This window comes from Gymnoscopelus braueri (genome assembly GCF_963280865.1).
Source record: "Gymnoscopelus braueri genome assembly, chromosome: 1".
NCBI lineage: Eukaryota > Metazoa > Chordata > Actinopteri > Myctophiformes > Myctophidae > Gymnoscopelus > Gymnoscopelus braueri.
This window is the reverse complement of record NC_137603.1, coordinates 57,936,927-57,958,070: the sequence shown is the minus strand read 5'-3', so window position 1 is coordinate 57,958,070 and position 21,144 is coordinate 57,936,927. Positions and strand designations below refer to the sequence as shown.

The window sequence follows — 21,144 nt, the reverse complement described above, 5'->3', positions numbered from 1 at the left end:
GATTTAATCAAATGTTTTCTTCTTTTTTTCTTTTGTCTTTGTGCTTACTGTGATCATCTAAAAACAAACATTAGAGCACAGGACTATGCAATGTTTGGACTGAGCTGGTTCTGCTTTATATACGTACATCTATCTATTGATCAATTTGTGTGTGTGTGTGTGTGTACAATGTTTGCACTTTAAGTTTGCTGTGTTGCACTTTTGAGTGATGTTTGCACTTCAGTATATTGCATGTTATACTTTTTTATACATTTGAGTGATGTTTGCACGTTGGTACAATGCATGTTGTACCCGTTTATTATACATTTGAGTGATCTTTGCACTTAGGTACGTTGCACGCAGTACCATTTTATACTTTTGAGTGTGGTTTGCACTTCCTAGAACTTCCACATTTTTACAGTTTTGCATGATGATTGTGTTTGAATAATGTTTGCTGTTATTAACACACACACATATAGTAAATTGATCAAATCTGTGACTACTAAACTACTAAAGTAGCCTCTCAGTCCACCTTAAGACAATTGGCAATGTTTAAAAACAAATATTGGAAAATGTATTTATATATATTCTGTTTTTGATAATTTGTACACTGTTTTATTAGTAAAGAGTAATTAAAAGGTCTTTTTTTAAACTTTCAAAGCCTGTCTGTATTCTTTTATGGTGTGGGGTTGTGTGGCCACTTGTATACACTATTGGGTTAGGGTATGGCCACTTGTATACACTATTGTCTGAAAACGGCCCTTTTCTGACCCCTGACCTCACTGGACGGCCCGCCACTTTTCCAAATACACCTCTCCCGCTTAGCGGAGAGTGTGGCAGTGTAGAGGGGCTCTCCCCGAACGCGTGCGTACCTCCGAAGTTCCGGCGCCAAGCACCGTCTCCTGTCCAGTGTCCAATTTGTATACACTATTGTCTGAAAACGGACCTTTTCTGACCCCTGACCTCACTGGACGGCCCGCCACTTTTCCAAATACAGCTCTCCCGCTTAGCGGAGAGTGTGGCGGTGTAGAGGGGCTCTCCCCGAACGCGTGCGTACCTCCGAAGTTCCGGCGCCAAGCACCGTCTCCTGTCCAGTGTCCAATTTGTATACACTATTGTCTGAAAACGGACCTTTTCTGACCCCTGACCTCACTGGACGGCCCGCCACTTTTCCAAATACACCTCTCCCGCTTAGCGGAGAGTGTGGCAGTGTAGAGGGGCTCTCCCCGAACGCGTGCGTACCTCCGAAGTTCCGGCGCCAAGCACCGTCTCCTGTCCAGTGTCCAATTTGTATACACTATTGTCTGAAAACGGACCTTTTCTGACCCCTGACCTCACTGGACGGCCCGCCACTTTTCCAAATACACCTCTCCCGCTTAGCGGAGAGTGTGGCAGTGTAGAGGGGCTCTCCCCGAACGCGTGCGTACCTCCGAAGTTCCGGCGCCAAGCACCGTCTCCTGTCCAGTGTCCAATTTGTATACACTATTGTCTGAAAACGGACCTTTTCTGACCCCTGACCTCACTGGACGGCCCGCCACTTTTCCAAATACACCTCTCCCGCTTAGCGGAGAGTGTGGCAGTGTAGAGGGGCTCTCCCCGAACGCGTGCGTACCTCCGAAGTTCCGGCGCCAAGCACCGTCTCCTGTCCAGTGTCCAATTTGTATACACTATTGTCTGAAAACGGACCTTTTCTGACCCCTGACCTCACTGGACGGCCCGCCACTTTTCCAAATACACCTCTCCCGCTTAGCGGAGAGTGTGGCGGTGTAGAGGGGCTCTCCCCGAACGCGTGCGTACCTCCGAAGTTCCGGCGCCAAGCACCGTTTCCTGTCCAGTGTCCAATTTGTATACACTATTGTCTGAAAACGGACCTTTTCTGACCCCTGACCTCACTGGACGGCCCGCCACTTTTCCAAATACACCTCTCCCGCTTAGCGGAGAGTGTGGCGGTGTAGAGGGGCTCTCCCCGAACGCGTGCGTACCTCCGAAGTTCCGGCGCCAAGCACCGTTTCCTGTCCAGTGTCCAATTTGTATACACTATTGTCTGAAAACGGACCTTTTCTGACCCCTGACCTCACTGGACGGCCCGCCACTTTTCCAAATACACCTCTCCCGCTTAGCGGAGAGTGTGGCGGTGTAGAGGGGCTCTCCCCGAACGCGTGCGTACCTCCGAAGTTCCGGCGCCAAGCACCGTCTCCTGTCCAGTGTCCAATTTGTATACACTATTGTCTGAAAACTGACCTTTTCTGACCCCTGACCTCACTGGACGGCCCGCCACTTTTCCAAATACACCTCTCCCGCTTAGCGGAGAGTGTGGCGGTGTAGAGGGGCTCTCCCCGAACGCGTGCGTACCTCCGAAGTTCCGGCGCCAAGCACCGTCTCCTGTCCAGTGTCCAATTTGTATACACTATTGTCTGAAAACGGACCTTTTCTGACCCCTGACCTCACTGGACGGCCCGCCACTTTTCCAAATACACCTCTCCCGCTTAGCGGAGAGTGTGGCGGTGTAGAGGGGCTCTCCCCGAACGCGTGCGTACCTCCGAAGTTCCGGCGCCAAGCACCGTCTCCTGTCCAGTGTCCAATTTGTATACACTATTGTCTGAAAACGGACCTTTTCTGACCCCTGACCTCACTGGACGGCCCGCCACTTTTCCAAATACACCTCTCCCGCTTAGCGGAGAGTGTGGCGGTGTAGAGGGGCTCTCCCCGAACGCGTGCGTACCTCCGAAGTTCCGGCGCCAAGCACCGTTTCCTGTCCAGTGTCCAATTTGTATACACTATTGTCTGAAAACGGACCTTTTCTGACCCCTGACCTCACTGGACGGCCCGCCACTTTTCCAAATACACCTCTCCCGCTTAGCGGAGAGTGTGGCAGTGTAGAGGGGCTCTCCCCGAACGCGTGCGTACCTCCGAAGTTCCGGCGCCAAGCACCGTCTCCTGTCCAGTGTCCAATTTGTATACACTATTGTCTGAAAACGGACCTTTTCTGACCCCTGACCTCACTGGACGGCCCGCCACTTTTCCAAATACACCTCTCCCGCTTAGCGGAGAGTGTGGCAGTGTAGAGGGGCTCTCCCCGAACGCGTGCGTACCTCCGAAGTTCCGGCGCCAAGCACCGTCTCCTGTCCAGTGTCCAATTTGTATACACTATTGTCTGAAAACGGACCTTTTCTGACCCCTGACCTCACTGGACGGCCCGCCACTTTTCCAAATACACCTCTCCCGCTTAGCGGAGAGTGTGGCGGTGTAGAGGGGCTCTCCCCGAACGCGTGCGTACCTCCGAAGTTCCGGCGCCAAGCACCGTCTCCTGTCCAGTGTCCAATTTGTATACACTATTGTCTGAAAACGGACCTTTTCTGACCCCTGACCTCACTGGACGGCCCGCCACTTTTCCAAATACACCTCTCCCGCTTAGCGGAGAGTGTGGCGGTGTAGAGGGGCTCTCCCCGAACGCGTGCGTACCTCCGAAGTTCCGGCGCCAAGCACCGTCTCCTGTCCAGTGTCCAATTTGTAGACACTATTGTCTGAAAACGGCCCTTTTCTGACCATTTATCCATTTAGATAAATTATTAATGTTTAAAAAACCGTTTTTGTTACACAGAAACATAATATGTGTTGTGTAGAAACATAATATGTCGTTTAAATGCTTAATTTATAGTTTTAATGTGCAAATTAACCGTTTTTCAATGGCTCCTTTTTGCTCTAGAGTGTACTCTTATTCTGAAGAGATCGTCCACCGGAAGTCTTATATTTGCTCCGTTATATTTGCTGATGGAACACTGCTTCCGACAGCTGGTAGACAGGTCAACATTAGCATTAGCAGCGAAGCTAACAGATTATTATCTTCTTCTTTAAAAAAAACCCATCACCATTTGAAAACAGCATCGTGTAAAGATGATCAAAGCCATTCTGATATTCAACAACCACGGGAAACCTCGGATGATCAGATTCTATCAGTATTTCGTAAGTATTTTACAACTGTTTGTCTTCATAACCTAGAGAATGAGGAACTTATATATTCCACTAGCTTTTTTTGGCTAACTAATGTAAGCTGCGATCAGTTCACTAGTACAGTGAGTACAGTGGTACAAATGGAACCAAATGGACCCTGACGGGTCCATTTGGTTCCATTTGAACACTCAGAGTTACATTAACATTGGTTTTACAATATAAATTGGGGTCCCAGAGACAGAAAGGCCATTAAATGGGGTCCGTAGCCTAATGCATGTCAAACTGAGGGGTCCTTGAAATTAAAATGGTTGAAAATCACTGTTAGAGCCGTAAAAAAATCTTCTCTTGTGGGGGTCCCTGGAATATTTTTTCAAATGAGGGTCTGCGGGACAATAAGTGTCAATTTGGGGGTCCTTGACATGAAAAGGTTTGAGAACCACTGCACTAGTATACATCATGTATACCAAAACATTGTTCAAAAATGACTTAAACGTCAATTAAATGTGAAGAAATGTCTGCACAAAATAAGTGGTTATTGCTGTCACCATTACAAATTTAAGTTGACGATTAATTGTCACTCAAATAAGTCAGTGATTATTATTAAGGATTTAATTGTGTTTTGGGCATTGAACATATGAATAACAAATGCTGTTTGCCTTTTAGGCTTCGTGATAAAAAAAATGCTCAGAGCAGATATATGACAAATAACTTAAATATACATAGACAATATTAACATATTTAATAATTTTATACATGTAAAAAAACAAACTGCTTTTTTAATATTTGAGAATGTGTGAACATTTTTCAACATGGAAACGATTATGACGATTATGCAAAAATAATTGCGATTATCTCAAATAATTGCTATTAGACGATTATGTAATAATTGTGACAGGCCTATTTTGCTGATAAATATTGGTCCCTTGCTGGGGGGACATTTTGACTCTTTGCCACCAATACTGTGTATATCTGTGATGGATACAGGATAGGTGGGCACTATGGGGACATCTGGGCACCTCGATGTAAAATTGTCTATTTTGTCCAAAATTTTACAAAAGATCAGAAAAATTGTCTTTTAAAGTATACATGATGTGAACATGCACGGTGCATCATTATCAGACTTCATTTCATCCTTCAACTTCTTGTTTATGCCCAAAAATGACTGGATATACAGGTGTTGTTGCAATTGTCGTAATATTAGACCTTAATTGTCAAATGTTTAAGCATGTTCCAATCACATACTTAAAGGTAGGGTAAGTGATATTTTGGGGTATTTTTTCTTTGTTTTGTTCAAAAGGTTAAAGTACTATATTCTGATAGTAATCATTACTACAGAGCGTGTGTTCGGTCACAGGGGTCTCACCAGCTCTTTAGTAAACAGAATGTAGTACATTTTCAGGTAGGTGTCAACATTTGAGACAATCAGGAGAGAGCACTGAAAATGCATTTTCTGTTTAATAAAGAGCTGGAGAGACATGGGAGACTCCTTATAGGGACAGGACACTCTATAGTAACGAGTACTATCAGAACATAGACCCATTTTGCAATTATTTGAATAATTGCAAATGACTTACCCTACCTTTAACTTTACTTAAGGCCATTTTTTTAAATATTTATTTTTTAACACTTTGAACGAAATAGCCAATTTTACATCGAGGTGCCCAGATGTCCCTAGTGCCCACCTACCCTGTTACCTCTGTGACTGTGGCTGCGTTCCCTATCTGCTACCTAAATATTGTCTTCCAGTGTCTTTGACATTAAATATAATAGCCTGTTGTACCTGACAGTATAAACCTTTATATTAGCCCATACTTCACAATGATGTTATTATTGTGGCAGTTCAGCTGTGTTAACATTACAGGAGAGAGAACATAATCATGACAGATTGGAGTGGTGATGTCACAGTGAGGACATAGTATACCGGCAGAAGATGGGGTTTTTAAAACTGTAGAGCTTTTCAGGTCAAGGACCCCTTAGCTGAGAGAGAGAGATGAAGCAGGGACCCCCACTATATACATACTGTATAAAATTGTGTTGGAGATTAAACTAACTTTCTTCATAAATGAAATAGATAGTTTCATTGACTTGTTTGACAGCACTGTCATCGGTGTTGTGTAAATTATAGTTTTTTGTTAAATTTTGTATATATTATTTTCTCTATTAATATGTTGGATTCATGTTGATGTGTATTTTGAGACATTACACCTCTTAAACCCTCAATACTTGGTAAACTTGGCTCTGTCTGCTCTTAACAAACGTCTTTGCCGGAAAAAGAAGGCGTTGTAAGCTTGTAGATCGGCTTTTTTTGGCTAATGTTCCCCTCAGAATAAGGATGCAACTAAGGGTTCAAGTGGTTAATGTAAAAAAATAATAGCTAAAAAAAATAAATAATAATAATCCTATCAGTTGTCACTCTGAGGACCCCCTGTTGAAGACCCCTGGTGTGCTTCATTGTTCTCTCTGTACATTTGTCTCCCGCCAGGCAGAGGAGCTCCAGCAGCAGATCATCAGGGAGACGTTTCATCTGGTGTCCAAGAGAGACGATAACGTCTGCAACTTCCTGGAGGGAGGAAGGTGAGCGCCGTGGAGTGTAGTAGAGCAGTGGTTCTCAAACCTTTTTCATGTCAAGCACCCCCAAATTAATATGTATTTAGCCGTGGACCCCCCCCCCCCCCATCTGAAAATATTTTGTGCCAGAGACCCCCAGAAGAGAAGACTTATGTAAAAAAAAAAAATCAAAATCATTCTACATTTTCCAAACAATATCAATATTTTTCCATTTCTTGCTATCTCTTTCCATTTCAATATGGAATATCGTCTCGCGTACACACTCGTGTAGAGGGTTTAATAAGCTAGAGCCAGGTGACATTATATTATAGAGATCTGAAAGACTGTCAAAGCTCTTGTTTCAATAGGTGAGGTGACTGATTATTGTAAATATCTTAATATTGTTGTCATACCTTGTCAGCCTTATTCTGTTTTTAAAGAATGTGTATTCCTCACAGGAACCCTTCAGTTTGTTTTTACAACTATTACCTGCAAATGAAAGACCATTGCATACTGGAATGCGCTCCCCCTACATTTGACTCTAAAAAGAAATACATTGGGTTTCAAAAATAAACTTAAGGAAGCAATAATCAGAAAGGAAATTAGATTAGATTAGGTTATTCTTTTTGGTATTTTCGAACGGACAAACCTGTTTTGTTTTAATTAGAATTTTATTGTTAATGTCAATTTTGTTCACTAACATTGATTATGTTGTACTGCATTTCATGATTTGTATTGTGATCCAGGAAGAATAGTCTCTCTCCACTAAGGTGTAGACTAATGGGGATCCTTAATAAACAATACTGTATAGCACAGGATGCTCAGAAACTAACACAATGAGCCGTCAGAAGCAATGTTTATCATGTGTTTGACATGGCATGGGTCAAATTGCTAACCGTTGACCACACTACTGTTAATCCTGCAAATAAGGATTATATAAGGACTGTATTTACCCATACAATTTGTGTGGACAAGTATTTTTTAATTGAATGATCGCTTAGATCAGTGGTTCTCAACCTTTTCAGACCGCAACCCCCCCAAATAATAATATTTGAACTGAGGACCCCCCACCCTGACAAGTACTTCAATTGTAGGAGTTGAGGCATTACATTTAGTTTGACTCTGTTACTCTGTGAAAATAGCCAATCTACAGTTGCAGTTTTTTGTATAGTTTGTTGATTACTTTTGATGCAGGAATGGTATTTTTTCCCTTTAAAAAAAAGTATGTTAGTATCAGAAAAGTCATCTGGGGACCCCCCCAAAATCATGCGGGTACCCCCTGGGGGTCCCGACCCACAGATTGAGAACCACTGGCTTAGATTGTGTCCCATCACAGTGAAATTAGTCTGGGGTCAATTTGCTATTTACCAGGTTGCATTTCCGCTCTAGAGCCTGCCTACTCCAAAATGTCTGATTCTGGTAATTGTTCCAATCATGATGGTTCTTATGAATCCGGCATGTTTTATTCTAAAATGGTTAAACTAAGCTATACGGTGCTCGATTGTGCATTTATTTATGTGGGGGAACTATTAGCACAAATTAAATGAATTAAAAACAGATGTGATTTTCACTGTTCTCATCCTTTTGCTTTCAGTCTCATCGGTGGATCTGACTACAAGCTGATCTACCGGCACTACGCCACGCTCTACTTTGTCTTCTGTGTGGACTCGTCTGAGAGCGAGCTAGGAATTCTAGACCTCATTCAGGTGAGCTGCCTGCAGTTACAGTCACTGATCTGGAATTCATTGTCTTTGTTATCTTATGTAGATATTGATATGTGTACTGTACGTATTTTGCGCTGTGACATGTTGAGATAACTTGTGTCCAAGGGTTTTGCCCAAGGCACTAGAGGAAAGGCCAGGAGGTCACCAATATCAATAGGGTTCATCCTGGCTGAGAGTATCAAGTTTTATGACAATCCATAGTCATGAAATATTGTCGGTGCAGTTTGACATTTTGGCCAGAGGATGGTGCTAGAGCAAAGGCCATTGTGTCACCAAAATAAATATGGGCCATGATACTCCAGGGAACATGAGGGTTAATTCCCAATAAAGATCTTATAACATTCTAGATCTAAGGTTATCCGACTATCCTTCCATTGGATTTGAGATGTATTTTTTTGCAAGTGGAAATTCTGTCCTAATAGTGGCTCAACAGACTTTCATTTGGGACCAAAGTGGTGGCTACAAGCAGGGCTAAAAAGTATTCATCAGAGATTGTTGTTAACCACTTTATATCACTGACTTACTGTACTGCGCCCAAAGACCAATGTGAGATCTCTCTGGTCCTCTGACAAAGGCCTTCTGACCATACCCGCGACCAGACTCAAAACTAAGGGTGACCGGGCCTTTGCAGTGGTTGCTCCTACACTGTGGAAAGAGCTCTACCCTTGGCTGTAAAAAATGCTGAGTCAGTTGACGGTTTTAAGAGCTTGTTAAAAACACAGTTTGTTTCATAAGCATTTTCTCTTATGAAGTTTTGGCTTGTGCAAGTAAATGTTTTGCTTTATTTTGTGATGTGTTATTGCTCTTATGCGCCTTGTTTTAACTTGATTGTTTATATTTGTGGTCCATTGTACAGCACCTTGTAAGTTGTAACATTGTTTTGAAAGGTGCTTTATAAATAAAATTTACTTACTTATTCTGGGGAGAACTTTGCCAAAAATAGCAGATGTACAAGCTCATAACACGTCGCAATGTGATGTATCATGAGCTTGTGCATCTGCTATTTTCAGTGAAGAGATTTGACGGGGGGGAAAAAGCGCACTAAGTAAAGTGTAACCCAGGTCAGTTTTTGTAAGTATAGAGGGTCTAAGTGGTTGAATGTGAGAGTGTAAAGTGAAAGAGGCATTAGATACATAAAACTTAATGTTTACCTAACAGTTTTTTATTGATGAGTCAAGGGAAAAGTCCCAACATTGGTTGATTGTAATGGTGGAGGAATTTAATCGTATTCAATCGTTTAGCTCATTGTTGCTGTCCGGCAGAAACCAGCTCAATTTTTCTGCTTTTGCATTTTTTCCCCCATAAATCAGTGCTATTGAACACCCTTTACGTCTGTGTGTTAATTAAAAGAATATTGAACCAATGAAAAGTATTAAAAAACTTTCTGCTAAATCTGCAAAGTCCACCAAAGTGGGGGGGAATAACCACATATTCCACAGTATTCATGTTGGCAAATAAGTTATTAATACTGACAAAGTGGTGAAGCAGTCTGCAGCACTCAACAACCACCCTTTATACTTTATTTACCGAGATCCCCCAGGGGTCTGTACCTAGTTTCCAACCTTTTTCCCCGCTTAATCACCTTGCCAATAATAGCCGATCTACATCTACAAGCTCACAATTCATCGCGCTCACAACGCGTCGCAAAGCGACGTGTTATTTTCAAAGCATTTTTATACATTTGGAAACTTGTGAAATGGGACATTCTGCAAAATGAGTACTTTTACTTTCAGTACTTAAGTATATTTTAATGCGAATACTTTTGCACTTTTACTCAAGTACATTTTTGAATACCGAACTTTTATTTGTAACAGAGTACTTCTACATTGTGGTATTGGTGCTTCTACTTAACTCATTCATGCTTATTTATGGCAGTTTGGCTCTGAGTGCCACAGCCAAAATTCATCGTAAAAGAAATGTGCTTAGGAGCCGAGATACAGCCTTTTCCAGTAAGAAGTTAAACAATGAGTGAATGGAGCAGAATATTTTCAAATCATGATATCTTGGGTTCTGAACATTTTTTTCAAATTTAAAAATTTTCAAACATTTCTTTCAATTTATTTATGACGTCACGTGGCGCTCAGGGCGCTCAGGCCACGTGACGTCTTAGACGTCATGTGGCACTGAATGAGTTAAGTACAAAATGTGAGTACCTCTTCCACCATGACCTGAACAGAACGGACACTATCAATGACCCTTGAACTCTGACCTGATGCACTGTTGTGAAAACACATCTGCTGATATGTGTGTCAGTTATCAGGGAGGAGATTCTGAATCTAATCTCACACACCTAGTAATGTGTGCAAGGTTTACCTTTACGTCATTAAAAGGATGAACTTCGCTTTTGGGGCAGAAAGTAAACCTTGTATTTAAAAAAAAAACTTTACTTTTCAGGAAATAGCTTTCCAATAGATCCAATGAAGCTATTATTTAGTAACAACACAAGCTCTTGTTGATATTTTTCATTGGTCAACCTGGTGTCCCCTATTTTTGGGCATGTGATTCATTGTAGGTGAAATGTAAATGCGCGCTTGTATTAGGGCTGTGGTTCTCAACCAGTGGTCCTTTGGGGGGGGGGGGGGATCTAGCAGATCTACAAGCTCATAGTGCGGCACCGCACTATGAGATTGCTATCTTTGAAAAATCTTGAAAGTGTGTGCATGTCTTTGAATATATATATTTTTTAAAGCGGACATTTTTAACTAAAATCTTTGCTGCTGGCGGTCCCTGGCACAAAACATTTTCAGATTGGGGTCCGCGGCCAAATGTAAAGCAATTTAGGGGTCCTTGGCATGAAAAAGGTTGAAAACCACTGTTTTAGGGCATGCATTTATGCAAAAACATAAAAAAAGATGACATGACGATACAAGGTAGTCTGCCTGACGGCGATCATATCGTTGTTGTTGGGGCAGAAACCTCGTATCTCCATATTCTAACTTTATGTGTTTTTTCGTAAATTAACGCCCTACTTGATCATCAAATCACACAAAATTATCCAAAATAGCAGATCTACAAGCTCTGGGTTTGTCATTGTGGGTTAATCTGATCTCGAATGTGTGTAATTTTACCACAGTGAAGCCAAAGGTGAATTTCCTTGTGTTATAGCGCGTAATGATGACGAGTATGTTCTTATTCTCTTCCAGGTGTTTGTGGAAACTCTGGATAAATGCTTTGAAAATGTCTGCGAGTTGGACCTAATCTTCCACATGGACAAGGTGAGAGGAAATTGATGTTTGGATGTTTTTTTTTATGGGATACCTGTCATGAGCTGGCATCAAACTAAGCCTTAGGGGTAAATTGTGTCCTAGCTGTCCATATGAAGGCTACAGTACTTCCACGTCAGATGTAATAGGGGTCAAATGTCCCAGTTTTGGACTTATGAGGTTTCCACCTGACAAAGACGATATTCAGGTGACACGCCACTCCGTCCCCATCTCTCTACAATACTGTGACCTAGATGTGTTGTTGGGAGGGGCTGAATCTGACGCGTACACACACACACACACACACACACACGCACACGCGCGCCATCTTGATTCAATTTCCCTGGCAGGAAATTGTTCTCACATGGCGCGGGGAGGATTTAGAGAGAGGAGAGCAGAGTGGAAGTCAACACACTGACATTCACAGAGAGAACAGATACCCTGTGGTTCCTCTTCCACAGAGACACATGCACACATGGCTTTAACAAAAATAAACTCTACAACATGGACAAAGTCCACCTTTACCACTACTGTACTGTAGGTGTGTTTTACAGTGTAGCAGACAGGTGGACTGAAGTATTTATTTTTAAAGAGCAACATTTATTACTGCTAATCTTTAACCCTTTAAGACCAGGAACGCATCTGTGTCATTTTTAGATTTCTTTGGCTATTCAAAAATAGCAGATATACAAGCTTGTAGATCTGCAATTTTTTGGGGCGAAATCGTGAAAATGTGTGCAAATCTTTGAATATATATATATATATTTTTTTAAGCGAAAATTTGTAACTCAAATCTTTACTTCTGGGGGTCCCTGGAACAACATATTTTGAGAGGGCGGTCCGCGACCAAATAGATATAATTTTATTTCATAATCGACATGAAAAAGGTTTTAAGCACCACTGATATTAGCACTTTATCCATTTATATGTTGGTTATTCAAAAATAGCAGATCTATAAGCTCACAGCGCGTCACTTCGTGCAGCCCTGCAAGATTGTACATCTGTATTTTTGAAACTGGTCTAACTGAAAAACAGTTAGACAAGTGGTGCTCAACTACCCTTCTATTACATATAGTGTAAGTAGTGATATTTTATGGTTAAAACATTAAAGCTCTATATTCTGATAGTAGTCATTGCTATAGAGTGTATATGTTACAGGGTGAATGGAGAACCAGGGTGATTGAAGAAGGCTCGCTCGTTTTTACCCACCCAGCAATTCTGTAGAAGAAACACTAGAGGGAGCCACAAGCCAGGCTTGTGCACAAGCACATATGGCCGCGACCACCCACACACACACAGTCACACACATGCACGCGCACGCACACGCGCTCATGCTTTCAATGGACTGTTAAGATACTTTTATTGTGTTCTGCTGGCTTTTGTTTTAGTTTCTCCCTGACACACACACACACACACACACACACACACACACACACACACACACACACACACGCACACAGTGATCCATGAAAAGAACTATTCTGTCCCTATCGGTTTACAACTCGAACGGCGCTGTGTCGACTAGTAGAGCATCGGCCGGTCAGCGCGGGCACTCGCGCCTGGAGGCGCGCCTCCTCGGCCTCAAGCTCTACTAAGTCGGCGCGCCTCCGTCATGGACAAGCGTGTGCGTGTGCGTGTGAACGTGTGTTCAGCGCTCCCCTAGCGTAGCTTCCTGGTTGCTATGTGGGGGGTAACAACAAAAGACAGGTCCGCGTCGCATCAAAGCCCCGCCTCTTGGCGACGCGTTCTCCTTCTCCTCCTCGGAGGAGGAGAAGGAGAAGGAGGAGGAGGAGCTCCTCCTCCTCGCGAGCCTCGCATAATAAACCCCCGCCTCGCAGCGCCGCGTCCTCCTTCTTTTGAAAATAGCAGATCTACAAGCTCACACTCCTTCTCCTCCTCGCGAGCCTCGCTAATAAACCCTGTCTCGAAAAGCCCCGCCTCGCCCGAAGCCCCGTGCCTAAAAACGAGCGCTCTGTCTTCAATCACCCTGGATCTCCATTCACCCTGTGACATATATACTCACAGGGGTCTCCTCCATCCAATCGTGAGAGAGTACCCATTTATCAGCTTACATTTTATGGTGTTCCAGTTCAAAAAGATTCTGCTCATTTCTTTGTCATAACTTACATACAACATAACCAATTCCACTCTCTCCTGATTGGATAAAACTGGTATCCTGTCCTGACCATGCTTTTACTGTTAAGTAGGTTTAATAAATAGCTGGAGAGACGGGGGACCCCTGTTACTGAACAGACACTCTATAATGATTACTATCAGAATATAGAGCTATTTAACACCAAACTATATAACTTACACCAAGGGTTCCCAAACTTTTCAACCCCCCAAAATAATCACATTTGAACTGGGGACCCCCCACCCTGACAAACACTTGGAATTGTAGGTATTACATTTAGTTTGACTCGGTTCCACAGATAAACATTGTGAAAATAGCTGAACTACAAGCTCACAACGCCTCGCACTGGTATGGGTACATCTGTAATTTACATCTAATCCATGTGGTTCTGCTGTGTCTCAGGTCCATTACATCCTGCAGGAGGTGGTGATGGGAGGCATGGTTCTGGAGACCAACATGAATGAGATCGTGGCCCAGGTGGAGCTGCAGAACCGCATGGAGAAGTCTGAGGTAGGACTCCACTGACACAATGCCATACTAAAGCGCAATACACACTCAGAAATTCTCCTGGTTCGGAAACTCCTCCCGAACTCATGGATTAAAGTTTCGAGTCGCCACGACTGATTTCAATCATTTGAATTCCATAGAAGTCAGCATGTCTTCTATGAAAGCATGCCACTCAGCGAAAATAGGCTATCCACAAGCTTACAACATTGTTGTTTAGGAAACGGCACCAGTGTGTGTGTGTGGGGGGGGGGGTTCACAAATCCCATAGCCTGCCCTAGTCCGTCTGATATCTGGCTTAGAGGGGCGGGTTCAAAATCTCTGGAGAAAACATCTGTGGGATCCCATTGGTTCACCGATCTGTCAGTCAGCCACGCGCCCCTCCTCCTCCCCCAATGTGCAGTATAGACCATATTCACACGGCGGCCATATTGGAATTTAACATTGAAAGTGCTGCCACCCGGGGTAGCTACTTTCATTGACTTCATAGAAACATGGCCGCCGTGTGAATATGGTCTATGGAGAGCCCTGACGTCACAACATTTGGAGCGACGCCCACTGCACTCTGGTTGGTTGGGGAAATGAAAGATTGACTCCCACTTCCTATGCCAGGAATGTCAACAGCCTGGTCCAGGCTCTTATGTTTGGGCAAAACGCGAAGGAAAATAAAAGCCTGGAGATCGAGGCTACAAATCCCATAAAAGGACAATTTTTTTCAGTCGTGAGATTTTATTTAGCTTTATTCCATGAGAAGGCTAAAGGTGCTCAGGTCAAGCACTGTGTAAACAACTTTGTCATTCAAGATTATTCTAATTTGAGCACAGCCCCCTCTGCTCAACATAAATACCATCAAACTTCAAATAATTCATCAAACCATTTTTGGACAAAAGAGCCTCAAACTGCTGATGGTTGAATCAGTTCAGCTCCACAAACAAACTCCTCTGTGATTGTCAAACATGCATCAGCAGCACACAAATAAATATGACCAAATTGAGCCTCATGAGTCATGTGTCGGTGCTAATAAAAGACGGCAAATTAGTTCACTTTGTCTTTTAGTTGACCGTGAAAAATCTCCTATAAAAGGTCCCTGATTGTCTCTCCTTCGCAGTTATGACATGTCATGAGATGACACAAGTGGGGCCCTTGCTATAGGTGCTACTGCTAACGCACAGCAAGGTGTTTACTGCAGTGGTTCTCAAACCTTTTCATGTCAAGGCCCCCAGAATGATTATGTATTTGGCTACGGACCCCCCATCTCAAAAATATTTTGTGCCAGGGATTATTCAAAAATAGCAGATATACAATCTCATAGCGTGGCACTCTGTGCCGTGCTATGAGCTTGCATATCTGCTATTTTTGAATAGCCAAACTAAGTATAAAATATGGTTAAAGTGGTTTAAATGATTGTGACGCTATATTAACACATTTTGCTGGGGACCCCCTGGTACCCCCCAAAGGACCCCTGGGGTCCCTGGAGGACTTGTTTCCATTGTGGTCCTATGTATCAACATAACGTAGCATACAAACAAAATGAACACAATAATACATGTCATCAACAAATACAAACACTATGTACAAAAGAGATGGAAGAATCACATTTACTTCTCCTTGTGGTCTCCTGATAAGTGTTTTTTTTTTCAGGTCAATTTAGAAAGAAACCAGTGTTCCACATCCTTTAATGGATGGTGTCAGGGCATTCCACATGTTGGTGGCAGAGCAGTAGAATGAGAACTTTCCCATGTTTGTTCTATATTTGGGTGGTACCAGATCATGGTCGCTCCCTCTAGTGTTGTGGCTGTGGGTGTCACTCACTTTGGAGAAGTAGTTAGACATGTACTGTATGAGGGTACTGAGGGAAGAGACAGCGGCTGCCAGGCACAGATAGATCACCAGGCTTATATTTATTATTATTATTATTAATACATTTCTGAACCCCCAAATGATCTGGCAGGCCAAATTGGCTGGTAGTTAGACATCCCTATGCTAGAGGAAGGCCCAAGGGGTCACCAAAATATTTTCATGATATCGCTGCTGTCGGGCACAAACCTCTTTTTTATGTTTCTTTCCCTAAATTAATTCCCTACTTCGTCATACTGTACTGTCACAAAAGTAGCAAAAATAGCCGATCTGCAACGTATTTTGTAGCTTGTAGATCTATTGTTGTTATTGTTTTTTTATTTGAATCCTGAAAAGTAACACGTTTTACACCCGACGGAGCCGATATGTTGTTTTGGGACCGCAGTGGTGGGTGGACAGGCTGACCCACATCCCCATCCCAAAAGAACAAAAACAACAACATGGGACACAAGAAACATAAAAGTAAACCATAAAAGCCACAAACTGTTCCTAAAAATAACCCAGTATGGCTGCGGTCATCTTTACACCAAAGGCTTGTTTTCTTTTGCCAAGTAACCTGAAGGTAAATTGCAACCACATTCTCACTCACTACTGACTCAGTGGGTGAGGTGATAAATAAGCTTTTGTATGAGAGGAGCCTCTGACCGCACAGCAGCAGTAAGAACTTAACATGTCATTGTTGTCGGGCAGAAACCTCCTATCTCCATGTTCAAACTTTTTGTGTTTTTTCAGAATATTATATATTTAAAGTAAATAAAATAAAGAATTGCCCAGAGTGCCAGGTATTTTTCTTTTATCTTACCTTTTTAAGTGGTCACAGAATATTTATCTTTAGTATGATTGGGGAAAACTTGAAAACAGCATGTCTCACCAAAAATGCAGGGGGAAAAAAGCAACTCGAGTTACAGCTTATTTACTGCAGACGCTAACCAGGAAGCAGATGGAGCATAAAATGTTGTGACCACCTGATCTCTAGATCTCTCTGCCTTGGAGCCTTAAATGGTGGCTCATAGGGATGCGCAAGGGCGCCATCTAGTGGTAAACACTGAAAACACAGTTTGGACGTATTATCCGTCAATGGCACCCTGGGCACATGAAAAATTGGACGGATTATACGTCAATGGCACAGAATGAGTTAACGCGCACTTGATCATGCCACAGCTTCACACAAAAGTATCAAAAGTAGCAGATCGACAAGCTCGAAACGCGGCGCGAAGCGACGCGTTTCGAGCTTGTAGATCTGCTACTTTTGCCATTTTTGAATCCTGCATAGTAACAGTTTTGGACATATGAGGTTTCCACCCGACAGACGATGTCACACCACAGCTGCATAAACATGAATCTTTGTTAGTAGACTTTCATTCAGCCTTTCCAATATGGTAATAATATCACAATTGTATATATTGCCTACCAGCACAGTATAAACCGGTACTTTCCGGAAATGAAAAAAAAAAGAACCTTCCAAAGGACCCAAAGTAGTAATTAGTTAGCCCCTTGTTAATACTTTTCATTGGTTTAATAATTATAAAAACCCACAGACAGACTAATAAATAAGTATTGAACTCGCCAACTCTTTTCCAGTAAATTTCCAATGATGCTCACATTAAATTCTTACCATGCTTACAATTATTACCTCAAGAAACCCACACATGTAACAAAATCACAAAAGTAAAGTCCATGAATAATGTTATGTGGAATAAAGTGGGATGACACAGGAAAAAAGTATTGAACACACCCAAGAAAAAGGCACCGGCTGAAATTGTAAGTAGTTCTACCTCCTATCTGTGCGGTTATGTTGCTCATTATCAAAATGAAATATTCCACAATATTCAATATTCCACATACAATTATTAATGGACTTTACTTTTGTGGATTTCTTGAGTTAATACCAATGACTGTAGAATTGTGAATAGCATCTTTGGAAATAAGTTGTCTGGGATAGAAAAAAAGTTGAATCATTCAATGCTTATTCTCGTGTGTGTGTGTGTGTCAGAGGTCGCGTTAGTCCGATAATTGCCGGTTTTGACCGATTTTTTATGACAAAGACCGGAAAAAATAAATCTCATCCTGACCGGTTGATAATGACACGGCAGTTCATTAATTATCACCGCAAATCAGGCACATTTCAAATCCTCTTTGCAAGCTCTCTCTCTCGCTCGCTCTTTCTCTCTCTCTTAACAGCGTGCGTGTGTTTCTGGGAGAGAGAGAGGTAGAAAGAAAGAGTGCGTCACACGCTGTTCATTTACACCTATTTCCTGTTAATAATAACCAGTGTAAAATGTGCTGCATTTGGCGGTAAATGGGAGACACTTTATTGTGAAGGTACAACAGGAAGAAGAGAGTTGTTGCTGCTGTTGCGTAGTTATTGCTGCTGCTGCGTAGAGACTGTGGTCTCGGCAGTCAGGCAGAGTCCGCGGTCCGGTTACAAGTTATATTACATAAAGTTGTGTATTTAACAGTCAGTCACACACAAGTTGTATCATTACGAGTTAGAATATGTCACAGATACTAGGCTACTACAAGGGCACTTGTGAGTAAAGTTGGCAAGTTGTCCTACAGTTTAACAACAGTGCAGGTTGAAGATGAAATATCCAACACAAATATTCTCCACAACAGCTATAGGCTACTGCAACTATGGCATCGAGGTGAAACATGACGTTAATCATAATCGTGGACCTATTTTTAACTCTATGAGGTGGACACGTTAAAACGTTACCACTTTGAACTGAATAGCTCTATGAGGAGACGACAAGATTCTCACAACTCATCAACTTTCCCACGGCTGTCCCAACTAGACGCGCGGACGGCATCCACTGTCTAACTATACAGTATAACCTCCTGTGAGTGAGTAGTGGTCTATAATTTATTGCCCTAACAGGTCAGCTGAGCCACATTATGAAGGATTCATCTGTAATGCCCAATTTTGTGCAGTGCCCTTTGATTGCGTTCAAACGCAATTGATTATTGAGAAACCATTACGCACGCAGCATGCGCAAATGGTAATGTAGGTAATTAATGTATTTGTGTAAGATGACCCTGCTATCTAAAATGTGTATATTATGATGGTTCATGTTCAAATAGCTCAATCCAAAATATAATGCTGTAGGCCTAAGTGTTAGGCTGTATTTACGCACCTGCTTGTCATTAAGGCATACAAATAATTATGACCGTTATTTTTGCCAGATGTCCGATAAATTTGAATTCTTCCGGACATTGGGACCGGCAGATTAAAATCCTTGTGTGTGTGTGTGTGTGTGTGTGTGTGTGTGTGTGTGTGTGTGTGTGTGTGTGTGTGTGTGTGTGTGTGTGTGTGTGTGTGTGTGTGTGTGTGTGTGTGTGTGTGTGTGTGTGTGTGTGTGTGTGTGTGTGTGTGTGTGTGTGCGCGCGCGTGTGTGGTACATACACAAACACCAAATATCTCCAATACTGTTACTTTCCAGGATTCAGACGTAGCAGATCTACAAGCTCAAAATGCGTTGCTTTGAGCCTGCAGATCTGCTACTTTTGATGCTGTAGTATGATCTAGTTGGCCGTTAATTTACGAAAAAAACACAAAAGGTTAAAATATGGAGATAAGAGGTTTCTGCCCGACAGCAACGAGATTTATATATCGTTGCTGTCCGGCAGAACCCAGCTAACTCCATTTAGACGCTCTTGCATTTTTTTCCCATAAATCAGTGCTATTGAACACCCTTTACGTCTGTGTGTCGGTAAAAAAATTGAACCAATGAAAAGTATTAAAAAGCGCTTCTGACAAAACCAGCTAACTCCATTGGATCCTCACGCTTTCTGCTAAACCAGCTAACTCCACCAAAGGGGGGTGGAGTTAGCTGGTTTTGCTGACTCCAGGCTCCACCCCCTTTTGACCTCCAACCTCACTGTGAGCTTGGAGGTCCATTCAGCTGTTCTTATCAATGATGAACAAAACTTCCTAACCACTTTTTGTTTAGTTTCTTTCATTTCCTGAAAAATGAACATTTTGGAGTTAGCTGGTTTCTGCCGGACAGCAATGATATATAAAAGCTCACAAAGACACAACGATCAATTGATCAATAAGGGTGTCCCATACAGGTTATAATAATGTGCTTTTTTCCCTCCTCTTCTTCTGGGTCTTCAGGGCGGTCTGTCTGCAGCCCCAGCGAGGGCCGTCTCGGCTGTGAAGAACATGAACCTTCCAGAGATGCCTCGTAACATCAGCCTGGGAGACCTCAATATCAAAGTGCCCAGCCTCTCCCCTTTCTGAACAGGGGGGCGGGGGTCCAGTGTGTCTGGGGGGGCCACCCAGGGTGCATTCAGGGTATGGGGGGGGACATGGGAGCCAATTAGAGGGGGGAGGTTCTTGCTGTATATATATTAGTGCTGGAAGGCTGAAATACTACTGAGATGATGTTCTGTCCTTAAATACAGACGGCAGTAACGACGTTATTTTTGTTGAATCGCCATTCTCACTATACAGTAAGTGTTTCCCTGGGAAGCAAAAATAAGTATCGAATCAAAATGATCCAGGAGACAGTCTAAACCAGGGGTCTTCAACAGGGGGTCCGGGAGGTCCTAAGAGTTACTACAGGGGGTCCGCCAAATCTTTGTGTGAAATGATTTGAACACAATGAACACAATTGTATACAATATGTGGTGGGTGGGGGTCCCTGCTTCATCTCTCTCTCAGCTGAGGGATCCTTGGCTGAAAAACGTTGAAGACCCCTGGTCTAAGCGTCTAAAGAACTTTTTCTTGGTTTCATTCCCCTCGTCGTTACTGCTCTTTGTCTTTGCAGGACAAAGACACCTGTCTGGGTATAGACCAGCCCAGGTGTGCTATTATAAATATGTTTTTAAGTTTGTTTTGTGTATGTATACTTTTGAACCACAGCAGCTTATTTCTCTCAGCCGTGCATTCCGTCCCATGCTGCCATGTTTGTTGTTTGTTTTTATTCCTATGGGAGATGAGCTGTGTGTGTGTCAATTTTGAGTTCTGCTGTATGAAAGTTACAGGATTACTCCAGTTTTGGGATTTGCACAACGTTGTAAAGATTTATGCTGTAGCAGCATAAAAAAAAGAGTAATAATGTCCATGTGTTTTCCTTTATTTTGATGGCGTGTTTGCATTTTCTGTTAGCATTTCTGTAGTTGGGGTGGTTTATGGCGGTCCATCATTAATCGATGATGACTTCATATCTCTGAGGGTGTATAGAGGTTTCCAGAGCATGCATATCGTTGTCAGCATTTCTCTTCATACCTCATGGAAGTT

General features: G+C 42.6%; 1 protein-coding gene across 1 annotated transcript; it reads left to right on the top strand.

Annotated features, from left to right (window-relative positions):
- The first annotated feature begins 3,770 nt into the window (after positions 1-3,770).
- On the top strand, positions 3,771-20,162 carry ap3s2 (adaptor related protein complex 3 subunit sigma 2). The gene is made up of 6 exons (XM_080435794.1): positions 3,771-3,942; positions 6,413-6,504; positions 8,072-8,183; positions 11,345-11,416; positions 13,941-14,048; positions 20,017-20,162. Exons 1-6 carry the CDS (start codon positions 3,874-3,876, stop codon positions 20,140-20,142), a joined length of 579 nt encoding a protein of 192 aa, XP_080291920.1. The 5' UTR covers positions 3,771-3,873; the 3' UTR covers positions 20,143-20,162.
- The last annotated feature ends 982 nt before the right edge of the window (positions 20,163-21,144 follow it).